This window comes from Bombus terrestris, chromosome 14 (assembly GCF_910591885.1).
Source record: "Bombus terrestris chromosome 14, iyBomTerr1.2, whole genome shotgun sequence".
Lineage (NCBI taxonomy): Eukaryota > Metazoa > Arthropoda > Insecta > Hymenoptera > Apidae > Bombus > Bombus terrestris.
This window is the reverse complement of record NC_063282.1, coordinates 7,252,680-7,267,827: the sequence shown is the minus strand read 5'-3', so window position 1 is coordinate 7,267,827 and position 15,148 is coordinate 7,252,680. Positions and strand designations below refer to the sequence as shown.

Sequence of the window (15,148 nt, the reverse complement as noted above, 5' to 3'; positions counted from 1 at the left end):
GTTTATTTTCTCTCGTTGTCAGTGTGTAGTTTTTCTATGTGTGATCCTTGTATGAGTTGAATGGAGGATCTTGCTATTTCGAGTGTACATGTTTTCAACAAATTAAATAATTTTTAGTTTGTGTATATTGTAAGTTAATCTATAAAAAAATGGATCCGGAAGAAAATACCTTCTATCGAATAATGAACAAAGTATTTTATTTATGGGACGCACCGATCGAATATTTCCGAGGTATTATCTAATCAGTTATTTGGTTATGTCATTATAGAAATCAATGACAGTATATATATACATATATATATATATATATATATATATATGATTTATTTTAACAGAAAAGGTCGTTGTACCAAATCAGAAGAAATATCCATGGTATCATCAAAAATTTCGCCGAGTTCCGACAATCGATGAATGTTACGAACTAGACGTTGTTTGTATTACAGAAGCACAATATCAATTTGAGCGTGATAAGTACATCTCGTTAAATGCTTATATAATATTATATGTTTTTACATTATCGACTAAATGCTCTAATACTTGAATATTTGATCAAAATTAGGATGGTTGATAGTGAAATTCTTAGTATACTAAGACAACGATATGAAGATTGTGGATGGTACTATGGGGAAGACAAAGATAAATTTTGTACTGACTACTATAATGCTTATAAAGATGCATCTGGTGCTTGGTTTACGAAATGTATATAACATTCTTTAAAGTATCATTCTTACTTTATTTTAAGTTTTATTTTTAATTCTAATGTATCAACGAAATACAGATGGAGACATTGGTGTAAACCAATCTGTAATTGATGCATACATGAAACAAAAGCATCGCATGGTTTGGGAACGGCGTCATGGTCCAGTCGGTAGCGGTATGACTAATAAAAAATACGCGATATAAAATATTAATTCATGTTCATACTACATATCTCAGTTTGAAATTAAAGCTGAGTTTGTATCATTACATGGATAGATACTCTGTAAAAAGTGATAAAATAAATTAATGTATTGTATTATGAACTATTGTACAATGAATAAAAATATAAATGATTGTACAACTAATACTTAAAATTTGTACCTCACAAATTTAATTTTCAAATTTCATACACTGATTCATTTTTATCGCTTATAACAATAGTATTTATGAAAATTTGTGATCTATTGTATAACAAATTATCTTATTCAATACTTGTTTAGAAGATTCCATTGATTATTTATACTTCATAATTTTCTTCGTATTTGTTATTACAATAAAACTTTCTTATGCAATTATAACAGTATTTCACACGTTTTGACATTTTTTGCATAAAGACCAATTTAATTCTCTATTAGTCAGAACGTTACTAAGAACCATTCTAAATAAAATTTACTATAAATAATGTTTTAAACAATCAATATTTACGAAAAATATAAGTGCATAATGTTAAATATTTTAGATTCACAAATTATAAAAGTTTTTTAAAATATAAAAAGAAATCTTGTAGTGACTAATAGAAAATCAAAAATGACGAATTCGTACAATTTAAAAAATAAAGTAAAAATTATCACTCTTTTCACATAGATATAAAATACGATAGAACCCACATGCCTACATAATAAATATACAACATGTAACAAAGCTATCTCATTTGATCTGAATAAATTAATACAAATTAGATTTAGAAAACATGGTAAAAATATTAATACATATGACTGTTGTATAACAAATCATAAATTTTAGTACGATTAAGTCGATTCATGATTTTTTCATTTTTTTAGTAATACCTCAAGCAATGTAGCGAACCTGCAGTAGAATCTTTTCAGTGGCAACTCATTTAACAATTCATAATAATGTTTTTGATCCAGGCTCCCCTCTGTTCGCGAAATTGTATACATATTTTATTTTTAATATAAAATATTTCTTAATAATAAAATAAAATATGAGATCAACAAGATCATTTACATATAATTCAAAGAGAGCAATTTGTTACCATTCATTCATATCACATATTAAATCTATTAATCATATTTTTTGTAGATAATGATCAATATCTTTTTTTCTCTCTCTGTTCTCATTTGACGCTGAAAACAAAATCTCGTAGAATAATATTGTCATTACTAAAAGTAACATTAAAGTTCGAAACCTGATCGATACAAAGGTGTACTTCTTATTTGTCTCACTTCCGATAAAATATTTATTGCCTATCACTATTCGACAATCCCTTTAATGAATTTAAATGGAATTCGTAAAATTTCATTATATCATGTTTGTTTCATCCATTCTTGCAAGTTTGAGTTACTCAATATTGACTACTAACATTAAACTTAATAATTCCTTAATTAAAAACATTCCATTTATACAAAAAAGTAATATGACAGCTCTAAATACCATACATTGCACTTCAATTACCATTAGAATTTTCAAAACGCATTCATTCGTAATAGAATTACAAAGTATTATCGTATACGCAATAAAAAATGAACAGATATTAATAAAAGGAATTCTCTGACACGAATGAGAAAAGTAATTGTACGAATGGAAGATAAAGTTAACGTTAAATTATAAAAATGAATTGTATTGGAATTCATAATTGAGAATAAGATTATTGTTGAGCAACAATAATTTAACGGTTTATATGTTGATCTTTCTAGTACAATTCATTTTTTATGAGAATAATTTACAACAATTGATAGGGTTGAGCCAATAAAATCTCCATCATAGAAAACAGTTCATTTAATAAAGCTAAAAAAAGAATGCTTAGCAATTACATTATTAATGAACAAAAAATTCGATTTTAATTTTCGCTTTACATAAAATTTTACTAAGGTATAATTTTATTATAACAAATAGTAGCTTTCAATATAGGATCTTGGCCCAATCCTATACGATTTGTACAATTATTGCCCACTTTCTATTCATCCTTATGCACTATCATCTGCATTCATTTTCCTCTTTTTCTATTCTATATCACAGTATGAAAAATGCTACATGAATTTGACACGCAATACAATCAGTACAGATCACTCGGTATAAACGCCGCACACTTATTCATAATTTTTAAACCAAAAATTATAGGTACTTAGTATATAGATATTTATGTACGTGTATATTTTCATACCTTTTGAAAATAAATTCTGTTTTTTATTCCGTATGTATCAAATTGATATATTGTTACCATAATTAATTCTTATATAAATGAGGGGAGGGTACCTACCATCATTTAGAAAATGGCATATAGGTATTTGAACCCACTGTGTGACAGCCTACCGACATGCTAATATAGTTCCTTTCCTTATTAACATCATTAACACATCGTATGGGTACAAAATGTGTTCAGATATCAGCTTCTTTGCTTCTGCAGTGTATGTAAATACGTTCTTAGTCCTCACACTGAATTCATGACTCAATAGGTCGATTGAATTGAGCAGCTAAACGACGTTTGCTTGTAAATACTATAAAAAAACATATTATTCAATATATGATATGCTACAATTTAAATGAAATAATAATTAATTATTAAGAGAAGTACATTACTTACATTGTTGTGTAGGAGTACTGTGTTTCTCTTTAGTACCATTGCTTTCCATGTTACTGCTACCATTTTCATTACTTTTAAGATTTATGTCTTCCATAGAACTATTAACAATTTTTTCTTGCTTATTTGTAAAACTCTCAGCAATTATAATATTTTCCGAAGACACGTTCTTTTTGGGAGTTAATGATAAAGATGGAAGCGGTAATTCAGAAGGATGAGGGGCAACAACCAAGTTACGTTTGGAAGAGAAGAAAGGTGAAGTACGTGGATTTAAAGGATTGGCTGCAGCAGTTAATAAATTCTTTGTTGGTGATAGTAAGTTACTATCACTGGATGTGATGTGATTCCAAGAAAGAGGTAAAGTAAACGGAGGAACCTATTAATATAAAGAAAGTATACTAATAAGTTGTACTACAAAAATAATTAAATGTACTCATATGCAGGTAATATTTACGTGTACATTAGTAATATGTTCATCCTGTAGATATGCAAATTTCGTTGGTGTCGTCCAAACTGATGATTCCCATTGATTCTTATTTAGATCTTCCTGTAATTTAAAAGATAAAATTTACCATTATGCTATATTATATTATATTATTAAATAAAAGACACATAATAGAGTTTATAAAGAAAGTACCTCAGGTGGAGAATCTGGTTTTGGAGGTGCAGGTGTAAAACCATGTAGCATGATTGGTGTTTGCATTAGGTTTTTGAGAAAGCTTTCGCTTCCATTTTCTTGTAATGACCAATTGACCAATCTATCTTCCGAATTTGAAGTCATCCAAGATTTGTTAGAGTCTTTTGACCATAGATTGTCCGTATCTGTTTGTTTCCAGGAATCCTGACTTTCAGAAACTTGCTCTACCCACTTTGTTTGCTCAGGTATAGTTGAATTATTTGAAACATTGACACGAGAGGATGAATCGCTTTCAAACGACTCATTACTGGAATCTGTATCACAATATGATGATCCTGATGCATATGTTGGCGGTAATGCTATACCTACAGCTACTTATAGAAGTAAATTGAATTATACAATTTTTATAATAGATATTCCTAAACAGTTGTGAATAACTACTTTTACCTACCAGTAATCTTTTTATTTAAATATATGATGTTTTTCTTGCGCCGTGATAATTTTATTGTTACCGTACAAGGCAATGCTTGCAAAAGTGCAAAAAGTGTTGGAAATCCATAGTCTACAGGGTTACAAACGGAACCTATAGTAGATAAATATGCCGTCTCGAACTGCGAAAGTTTTAGCGCTCCACCATAATTCATCATTACACGATATACATTACAAGCAAAACAATGTAATGGAGTAAGTTCTATGAACTGTTCCTCCTTTAGTGTTGTAAACTGAAATTATATCCATAGCTTTACAAGTTTTCTGTAAAGATATGTTCATTTAATAGAATTAAAACTTACTCGAACTACATTGGATAAATTTTGCTTTAGTTCGTCTATGTTACACGATTTTAAATAATATTGAGCGTATAAGTGTTGGAACTCTTGAAGTGACATTCTATGTTGTGGTTTATCCATGAGTAATCGACGGCATTGTAGGATCAATTGCTGCACGTGAGACTTATCTACCATCATAACTACAGGTCTACTTGGCAAATATACAATCTGAAAAATTAATAAATTAAAATATTGAATATATATGAAAATAATTCTAATGTTCTTTTTTAATACCTTCACAGTGTCCCCAAGTTTCTGCATAAGTTGCAACACAGAGATGCAACCGAATAATTCTGGTTTTAACGCATAGCCAAATTGACGTAAAAAGTTTTGTGCAATATTAGAAACACTAAGACAACCTTTCGACCGAGTAATTAATTTGGATATTTGTTCAGAAAGTACAAGAAGACCTTCCTTTTCTGTTAAAGAAATTTGTCTTTCTCCGGAATTATCATCTTCTATTTTAACTATCTCCGGTATAGCTTCAAATAATTCAATTAATTTCGTAAAGCCGTAATCTGATACTCGACACTGATGACCAAAGTGATGATGATACGATGGCACAAACTTATTAAATTGCATTCTACACTGAGGCGCGTGTCGTAACAACTCGACAACCTAAAAGGGTATAAATATATTTATACATAAATACATAATTAGTTTCTTACATTTTTTATTTTGTTTATATCATACTTCGACAGCAAATTGTTTTGTTCGTTCTATCTCTTCTGCAGTTTGTTCTCGTTTGGGAATAGCTATCATCTTATCTCCTCCATTAATCACAGTGACAACCACAGTATTTTCTGACACTTCACTGAGAATGTCTTCGATTTCACATACTCCATAATCCACAATATCCCATGGTTTAGCTAGAAAAAATGTTTTTCTCTTATATATGCATTGTATTTTTCAATTATTTAATACCGTAAAAGATCCTTACCTATTACTCTAGCATAAACACTTGGAAATTCTGAAAGTGCTACTTGTTTACTAGCTTTGGACTTTAAGACTCTTAGAAGATCAGATGTGAAACGACGTACTTGTGCACGATGAGATAATGTGACCACACGATTGTTTCCTTCGCCCATTACCTAAATTGCATTATTAATATCTCATCAGTGAAATAATTTATCTTAAATTAATTCAATTTTCTTACGTACTTGTACGGTATGAGTAAGTGCTTCTAACAAATCAATTAGTTTGGTGAATCCGTAATCGGCAACCCTACATTGCCTTCCAAAATGGTGGTGATATGCGGGTATAAAACGGTTAAATGGTAACTGGCAGTGTGGAGCAGTTTTCAAAAGATCAACTAATTCACGACTGAAAAGTGCTAATTGATTTGCAAGTGGAGAAGTCACACATTTATTCTCTAAGAAGAAAATAAAAATTATACTAATGTTGATCAATCATTGATTAATTTAACAATCACTATTAAAGAACCTTACCTTCCTGATTATTTTCATGAATTTTATTTCCTGTCCATATAAGATACTTTACACTACCAATACCCTGTTTCAATTCAACACAGGATAAGCAAGATACTAGATGTTCTAAGGGTACTCCATTTTCAACTACTTGTAATTTTTCTTTAAATTCAGCTTCATAACAATTTGGCAAACTAAAATTAATTTTTCACGAAGAAAATTATTAAATAAAAAAAGAAACAAAATTAAGTTTTATTTGGAAATTACGATATAGCAATATACCTAGGTAATGGTAAACTTCCGTTATGCGTCGTTAGTAATTGGTGTATACGTGGATCGAGAACCTTTAAAGAAATTTTTACATTAGGGAGTGATGCTACTTTTTGTTCAGCCCATCCTTTATCAGACCATGGTTTTAACGTATGTATAGTACAATATGGTAACTCTACTTGTTCCTCCTAAAACATTACACTTACTTGTTTATATTTCATATGTAATTTACATATTTACATATTAAATATTTTTTATATTATTTCAGAATAATCTTTCATCGCTTTTAGATAATCGTCATCGCTTCTCAACGATAAGAGGAATAATATAACTCTACTCTTATCGGAAAAGCTTAAACTCGGCTTGATATACATCATCGTGAACCTAGAATTTACTATATAATAGTATACAATATATAAGATCTAAGGTACCTGATTTGTAGTATTAAAACATGGCGATGGAGTATTTCTATGATCCGGATTAAGAGAAACCATTCTACCACCAGGATCTTCCGTAATAATACAAACATCTTTCATTTTGTACAACTCGGAAACGCTGATGGAAATCATGAAACGACTCTCGTACATTTCTCGAAACTTAAAAAGAGGGAGTTTATGACCAGGTACTTCTTGCAGTAGCATCACAATTTGCGCTCGTACAACCTGAGGACTTGCTCTACCACTATGAGCATACGATATTAAAATACGTTTATACCCTACTTTACGACGATGTAACTGAGAAATCGCGTATTGTGCGTCTGATAAAGAAGGTACTTTGACACTTGCCGCAAAGTTACCATCAGACTGTGTAAAAATAGAAACATTTAACACCTAAAATGTTAATTAAAAATAAGCGGAAGTTACTTAAAGTTAAAATAATGCAATTGTAATACTAAATATTTACCATCACATGTTCCATAAAAATAGAAACAAGCATATGTCTCATCTTTTTTGGATTAATACTTTGGTCTAAATTAGTTACTTGCAGTTCAATTGGTGTGCACGTTTCATTATTCGTTGATACTCCATTATGATTATTTATTGGATTGAAAAAATTCTAATGTATTGAAAAACAAATTATTAATATAGAAAAGAATAAATAAGCGCGAAAACATAGAGAGTAGAAAAAAATAAAAGTACCTCAACTTCTTCATTTTCCGTATCACTTGGATGATAAGGTGAGGTATGATTACTTTGTTGGCTTACCGTTTGTACTGTATTTTCGTAAGGCGACGGTGTTCTAGTACTACGTACAGACGCATTCTGCTAATTTTTAAAGGAAAGAAGTATTGAAGAAGTAAATCCATTTAAATTTTGTTAATTTACATTTTCAATTAATTTATACCTGTCCATTCCACTGATTTCTCTCTCGTGATTGCAAGTCATACATAGGAGATGGACTTCGGCGTTTAAAATTTGATTGAGCTACGCGTATTAAAAATTTATTAATTACAATTTAAGATTTTTTAGAAAAAAAGGAGGAAATTATCTACATACCAGTTCCATTCAAACTCGCAGGAACATTCAACGGAGGATATTGTTGCCTTGGACCAGTCCATTCTGGAGGTTGAACAAACGAAGTTTGCGTACCTCTAATACGTCTTAAACCCTCAGAATTTCGAGAAGTATTAGTATTTACAACTCCATTTTCCCGAGCCTGCGGAATATGAATTCTTCTACTAAGTACTTTCGTTTTTTCCACCTTAAATTATTGTAAATAATAAGTCAAAATTATACACAACATAGTTCACAAACGAAATTTCAATGAAATTACATACCTTATATTGTTCTTCCCATACATGACCAAATTGTTGGGGACCAGAGACTTGCCAAAACAATGGAGATTGAGCCCTTGCAAGTTCGTTATAAGTTCTATTAAAAGTTACATTATTATTATTACTATTATTTGGATACGATCTGCCAACAAAAACGGATGATGGTTGAACCATCCTGTAAAAAATAAATATAACGATCTTAATTTTTGAAATACTTATAGCAATTGTCATTACTTTGTTCCATATTCTATCAGATAAGATCAAAGTTTTTCTAATTTCATTGCCTGAATCAAGCAAGAACAATGTCTATTCGCGACTCCAAAATCCGAATCAAGCAAAGACAATGTCTCATTGCGACTCTAAGACTCTTTCTCGGATGTTCATCATTCTTATAATTATTGATATATATATATAACTAAATTTTAAAATAAATATTACCCTACTGGTGCTGAAGCAGAAGCACAATGAGCATTCCATCCAGAATATGTTCCAATAACCGGCGACGATGGCTGATAATGTGGAATCTGAAGGGCTCTTCCACCCGCTAACGAAGCACTTGCACTGTACATTTGCTTTGGAGAACTGGTAACAATTTCTGATTCACTTACAGTACCGTTTCTATTTATAGAATTTGCTAAAAGTGTAAGAATTGTGTATTGTAAGAAAAAGTGTATTGTTAATAAATAATATATACATATATATTACGTTATATAAATAACAACATTACCTTGAATTTGCTGAAAACTTCTTGTTTTCTCTTTTTGAAATTTCACGGAAATTTTCGAACCAAGAATAATCTTTCCATCCATACGCTTCTGAGCCCTATAAAAAAAAAAGTCACATTGTTATTAAGCAAAGTCGGTTAACTGTGATTACAAAAGGCCAGTACACAAGATAATCAATTCTGTCTATAAATGACCTTGAAGATTTTAATAAACACATGTATAATACAAATTATAATGTCCGTTTATTTCTCAGAGAAATTCAATTTATTTTAATTAGTATATATAATTCACTAAATGCTTATATTTTTCGCAGTAATAATTTTTTACTAGCAGCTATATTATTATCTTACCTTATATATAAATAAAATTATCAGTTTGTGTCAACATTGTAATATAGATAAATAAAACGATAAATAATAACAATATATCAGAAAATAACAATTTTTCAACACTTAATTACTACTATACACATATATGAACTAGGTATGTTATACAAATCAAAATTATAATCTTCTTACAGTGCCATTAGGTTCGTTACATTGTTGTACATTATTTGAACTCTACCTTATTTATGTATCTATCCCTACTACATACTTTAAATACAGCTCTTTTTTGTTAATACTAAACAAACCAATAGAATGTTTGTACACAGGAGTAAATTATTGGTCACTTAATAGGCGGGTTATTCAAACATAAAGCTACGTCTGATATCATATATTATTTGTAGTATAATTAAATTATGAATACGCACTATACTACATTTTGAGACATACAATTATTATTTTGTATACAATTAAACAAAATTTACGACATAGTAAGAAGACAACAAATATACATATATATAATACCTGTCTGCAGAAGGTTTTGAAGTAAAGCGTACAATTGCAGTATTTGACTGGATTTCTATCACTCGACCACCGCAGTTTTCGAACATTTGTTTAAGATAACATTTAATAGACATAATATCCTGATCTCCAGGAAGGTTACTAACTAGGAGATCGCAATATGCAGTAACCTGGAAGGTATATAATTTTACAAAATACTAAAAAACATACACACATATATGGAGATAATTAACATGTTCATATTTTACATTTATAAAGATAGTATGTATTTTAAACTATTTTACATAGATATACATATTACTACAAACTCAAAAATATTTTGATCTTAACAGACAAATTAATAGATATATTTATATACAACAATAAAAAAACAATTATGATGAAATAGTTTATTGTACAAAGCTTCAATTACAAATGCTACTTGTGTTTCATTTGTTATTAAGAAAACATTAGAAAAATGTTATATGAAATTAGAAATTAACTAATATTTACCTGTATTGTTGTAGATGGCAGTGATTCTATAAGTTCTGAGAAATCATAGTGCTCATTAGCACACAGTATCAATGCTTCAGATGTATGTTTCATGTGTAAAAGTATCACATGAATTTTCTTCCTATAACGCAAATCACTGAGATCGGGAGCAAAATTAATATCACCAGATATTAAAATCACAGCTGCTGGACTTCCATGAATATCAGCAAATCTTCTAATAGATTGTTTAAGTTTTTCATCAGCAGCATTTTTACACTCTCTAGCAACATGTATTAAATTAACCTGAGAAACACAAGATTTATAAATGCAACATTATAATATAAAAAATAATACTACTATTAAATAATTTATAATTTTAAAACATACACAGATTAACTCACCTGAGCATTATTCAATTCTTTCATAACCCGATTATTTTCTCTTAAGACATCACAAACTACAATAAATTCTGCTTCCCTATAACCACCAAAAAATTTTTCTCTAATTACTTGGGTTACAGCCATGGCAGACCTTCCTTTTGGTACCTATAATAATCATAAGAAATATTTTATATTTTCAAATATATTTAACTATAGTATTATATAATACATTTCAGTAATATAAAATTATAAGATTTAATACTAACATGACAATTTTCTATATCCCAAAATACACCAATGGGTGGAAGATACGTTGGTAAAGATGAAAAATTAACTGGACTATCATGATGTGAGAAACGATGATATTTATAGTGACTTAATAATGGAGAAACAGATGCTGCATTTTCAACTGTAACACTATTATTGCTACTATTTAGGTCACATAATGATTGAGATATGCTCCTTTCTATTAGCCTTTCATTTAGACCTTCTGTCTTATTTTGGTCATTTGTACAAAGTGCATAGTAATCTGCATTACCTTGGTCTGCCATGTGGTTTAAAGAATGTCATGTAACATTCCAATACAAAATCTACGATCAAAATAATGCGTATAATAAATATATATTCAATGGGAATAAATAGAAGCAATATTTTATTAATATATAATTACGTGTGATAGGGAAATAAAGCCTAATAATGGCAAGAGAATGAAGAGAGAATGAATATTAACAAAATTTATAAATATCACTACTATATTTTGTGTTGTTAATAATGTATTAGTATTATTATTATGAACATCATCAAATAATATTAAAAAATTGCACAGATAATATTCAATATATGATATAATATACAAACAATCGTATGTTACCTAAAACATTAATCCATCACATAGTTTAAAAAATTGTTGTCGGCTTGTACGGGCATACAGGACGTGGCCAAACGTAAGATAAACGAAATTTCTTAAAAAGTTCTAGAAAAACTACAAAACAATCGGCAAATTAAAATCACAAACGACACATATATCGTATCGACTCTTGAATAAAATTAATACCACAAACAGGAAGCAAACATCGATCAAAGTAACATTCAACTATCCAATTCGCTATCTCTCCCGCTTCTTACGCAGTGCACAATGCATCTTGCAAGCTCAGATAGTAACTTTACGTTTTTAAGTCACTAGTTGAATTTGCATAATTCAATTTCGCAACCTGTATATTTATTTTCTATACATTAAGAAATATTATTAAATAATTAAATAATATGAAATTGTTAAAAATGTTATATTATACGTTATTCATTATACGTATTCTATATTCTTACTATTCATACAATTTAAAAATATGTATACCTAATACGTTCAAGATGAATGTAACATAATATTTTTACAGAAAAATGTACTTCGTAATTATTTTTATTTTCACGAATTCTTAATTGTGCGTAATTTCAATTCTTTTTAACATATTTCCTATAATGTTAAATGGAACCGCATAATTGATCAAATTTGTAATGAATATAAATAATATAGAATATGGTTGGTCAAATAAGTACATACTAGAAGAAATAACGAAAATTACTTTTTCTTGCCGGATCTCTGTTAAATTATATGCACATTGAAATTATTCTGTCAGGTTTCTCCCACTATCCTTCGAATTCCATGATCGTTGCTGCGCGGTGAGTTGTCCGAGTTATGGTCACTTCAAATATTTCGATAACATGGCATCGTTAGACGACGACTCGTTTTATGAAATTAAATCGCGTTTCGTTGATACTGTCCAAAAATCAGAATGGGTCCCTTTGTCCCTTACCTTAGTTGAATATCCACAAGGCGAGTATCTTAAAACTTTTCAGTATAATTTAATTGTTTTTTCATTGTGTGATTATGTAAAAATTTCTTGTCTCATAAATATGCTTGGTGTTTTTTTGAAAAATATTGTATCTTTAAATTAATTATTTTCAATCCAATTTTGTATATATTTTTCAGTCAGAATTTTTAGTTAGCGCGTTTTCTCATGTGCCGAATAATTTTTGTTTACTTCAACTTTTTGCATATGTTTAACAAGAACATGTATTTCAACAATGCATTTCATTAAAAAATATGAGACTTGATGTTTAGGAATATTGTGTATTCATACCTAAATTTAGTTTATCTAGATTATTAAAGATATATTTATTTAAATTTCCTTTAATTTGCAGGTGATTTATTTGGAAAGTTTTTAGCTCTGATAAGTTTAGTACCATTTGTTATTATAATTGGTTTTATAACATTGATTCTCTTTAGAAGAGATTTACACACAGTAAGTACAACTTTTATAGATAGTTTAATATGCTTATGGTTTTAATATCTAATATTGATTCTTTTTTCAGATTACTTTTTTTAGCGGTGTTATATTTAATGAATGGATAAATTTTATTTTAAAACACACAATTTGTGAAGCAAGGCCAATGAGACGTGATGCTGTTTATGTTGAATATGGTATGCCATCGATGCATGCACAGTTTATGTGGTTTTTTGCTACATACACCATACTTTTTATATGTATCAGGTAATTTACTACTATTTTCCAAAGGTAATTATATTATGTCTTTTATGTATATTTATAAATATATGTATATATTTGTAGGTTACATCACAATAATAACAGCAGCATCTCAGAAAAGTTCTGGAGGATCACTATCATAGCTGCTTGTATAATTGTTGCTATTTTAGTCACATACAGTAGAGTTTATTTATTATACCACAGCAAATCTCAGGTTCTGTGGGGTACATTCATAGGTATTATATTAGGGGCAGTATGGTTTACAATCACATATGTAGTCCTTACACCAATTTTTCCTGTAATTGTATCGTGGTAAGTTATTGTTAAAAAAGCTTCCTAATCTCATGAAAGATAGTATTACATGTGATATTATTTTCAGGCGGATATCAGAATATTTGTTATTACGCGATACAACATTAATTCCTAATATTCTTTGGTTTGAATATACAAATATTCGTACAGAGGCGCGAGCACGTTCAAGAAAACTAGTATCAATGAAATCGCAATGACGCCTAATGTCTGGCCAATGGGCTGACAACAAATAGGATATAAAAAATCAGTCTAACATCAAGTGGATAAATTCAGTCAGATGAAATACAAAAATTAAAGATTCATTTAAATTAAGATTCAATGGCACTGAACTTTGCCACTGATAATATTTAAATACATAAGATATTAGTACAAATTTTGCATATGAATTTTCATGTTAATAGCTTTAGGTCGTGTACGTTTTTTCAATTAAGTTTTTATAACTTAGCATAAATTATTTATAATGCGTATTTGATAAACGTCATTTTCCTTTGTTAATTTCTATATTTACATTCTATTTCATGAAGACAAAATGTTCTCTCTAGTTTTGAAAGTTGATCAATTTTTAATTTAAACGAAAGATAAATCTAGGATGGAAATTTATACACTTTCTAATCATGTCGTAGTACATCTATATTTTATTTCTAAAAAAAAGGGGGGTAAAAGATTTTTTAATACAGTATATTTAAGTAAATAATATTAGAGTCTGCATTTATCTCGATATTAAAACAGTTGCAAGTGAAAAGACATAAGATAAGAATTAGTAAGCAGTTGAATTGAAAAGTTAGTATTTCAATTAAATGCGCGAAATCAAAAACTTTAATTAGTCAGTGATTATTTTAGCTGTTGATTTCTAAATGAGATAGTTTCTAGAAGAATGATAAATTGTTTATTTATGCTTGTACACAATGTATGTTAATTTTGTTTTACATTTAATATACAGAAAAAAACAAAATGTTAGAATTATATCATCATTATGTTGCTCAACTAAATATCGTTGTTATAACGATTACATTGTAACAAATACAAAATTTGGTACCGAGAAATAAGCAAAAATTGCAATTCCTGGGTCGAAATTATTATGATGTAAATACGCAATAACATTTTATAACTAAAATTTAAATAAAAGTGACGCACAGTGCAAAAAATATCTGCGTTTTATATATCTTTTAAAGTGATACCTAAATGCAATAGTATACAAATGGCCGTTAAAAAGCCAAAAATTTGTATTATAAAGTATGAAAGGAGAAATAAAATTATTATTACTATTAGTATTATTGTTATATATCTCTTAAACTTTATAAATATGTGTTTACAAAAGATTTTTCTGTTCTAATAACTCAATTTGTGGTTTTACTCAATACCTTGTTTTTAAAAATATTTTGTTTACATGTTTACATGCAACGACACGTAATATCTGGTAATA

At 28.8% G+C, this 15,148-nt stretch overlaps 3 protein-coding genes across 10 annotated transcripts; 2 read left to right on the top strand and 1 right to left on the bottom strand.

The window, feature by feature from the left end:
- The first annotated feature begins 29 nt into the window (after nt 1-29).
- On the top strand, nt 30-1,064 carry LOC100644657 (NADH dehydrogenase [ubiquinone] 1 beta subcomplex subunit 10). Its single transcript, XM_003400717.4, has 4 exons — nt 30-231; nt 336-471; nt 560-699; nt 779-1,064. The coding sequence occupies exons 1-4, from the start codon at nt 150-152 to the stop codon at nt 901-903; spliced, it is 483 nt and encodes a 160-aa protein (XP_003400765.1). The 5' UTR covers nt 30-149; the 3' UTR covers nt 904-1,064.
- A 3-nt stretch (nt 1,065-1,067) lies between these two features.
- Nucleotides 1,068-12,045, bottom strand: LOC100648226 (meiosis regulator and mRNA stability factor 1). 8 transcript variants are annotated; one of them, XM_048411827.1, is made up of 26 exons: nt 11,928-12,045; nt 11,745-11,855; nt 11,140-11,463; nt 10,895-11,038; nt 10,515-10,796; nt 10,026-10,192; nt 9,180-9,274; nt 8,891-9,086; nt 8,456-8,627; nt 8,175-8,379; nt 8,023-8,102; nt 7,818-7,943; nt 7,582-7,734; nt 7,110-7,508; nt 6,691-6,866; nt 6,430-6,602; nt 6,142-6,353; nt 5,922-6,072; nt 5,675-5,850; nt 5,216-5,599; nt 4,946-5,149; nt 4,606-4,876; nt 4,155-4,528; nt 3,972-4,064; nt 3,521-3,893; nt 1,068-3,434 (listed from the first exon to the last, which is right to left on the bottom strand). In XM_048411827.1, exons 3-26 carry the CDS (start codon nt 11,422-11,424, stop codon nt 3,379-3,381), a joined length of 4,947 nt encoding a protein of 1,648 aa, XP_048267784.1. In that variant the 5' UTR covers nt 11,425-11,463; nt 11,745-11,855; nt 11,928-12,045; the 3' UTR covers nt 1,068-3,378. The 8 variants fall into 8 exon arrangements, with proteins under 8 accessions (XP_048267784.1, XP_048267788.1, XP_048267787.1 ...); XM_048411831.1 differs by having other exon boundaries at nt 3,978-4,064; nt 11,745-12,036; XM_048411830.1 differs by having other exon boundaries at nt 7,818-7,940; nt 11,745-12,035.
- Nucleotides 12,046-12,391: 346 nt separating this feature from the next.
- LOC100643712 (dolichyldiphosphatase 1) lies at nt 12,392-14,993 on the top strand. Its single transcript, XM_003400709.4, has 5 exons — nt 12,392-12,701; nt 13,070-13,170; nt 13,241-13,419; nt 13,498-13,725; nt 13,793-14,993. Exons 1-5 carry the CDS (start codon nt 12,590-12,592, stop codon nt 13,920-13,922), a joined length of 750 nt encoding a protein of 249 aa, XP_003400757.1. The 5' UTR covers nt 12,392-12,589; the 3' UTR covers nt 13,923-14,993.
- Nucleotides 14,994-15,148: the final 155 nt, after the last annotated feature.

Coding starts and splice junctions, on each gene's coding strand:
- LOC100644657 (XM_003400717.4), top strand. CDS start 150: ATGGATCCGGAAGAAAATACCTTCTATCGAATAATGAACAAAGTATTT. Junction 232..335: donor ACCGATCGAATATTTCCGAG/GTATTATCTAAT, acceptor TTATTTTAACAG/AAAAGGTCGTTGTACCAAAT. Junction 700..778: donor TGGTGCTTGGTTTACGAAAT/GTATATAACATT, acceptor AACGAAATACAG/ATGGAGACATTGGTGTAAAC.
- LOC100648226 (XM_048411827.1), bottom strand. CDS start 11,424: ATGGCAGACCAAGGTAATGCAGATTACTATGCACTTTGTACAAATGAC. Junction 8,380..8,455: donor TATGGGAAGAACAATATAAG/GTATGTAATTTC, acceptor CAATAATTTAAG/GTGGAAAAAACGAAAGTACT. Junction 5,150..5,215: donor AACTTGGGGACACTGTGAAG/GTATTAAAAAAG, acceptor TTAATTTTTCAG/ATTGTATATTTGCCAAGTAG.
- LOC100643712 (XM_003400709.4), top strand. CDS start 12,590: ATGGCATCGTTAGACGACGACTCGTTTTATGAAATTAAATCGCGTTTC. Junction 13,171..13,240: donor TTAGAAGAGATTTACACACA/GTAAGTACAACT, acceptor TTCTTTTTTCAG/ATTACTTTTTTTAGCGGTGT. Junction 13,420..13,497: donor ATACTTTTTATATGTATCAG/GTAATTTACTAC, acceptor ATATATTTGTAG/GTTACATCACAATAATAACA.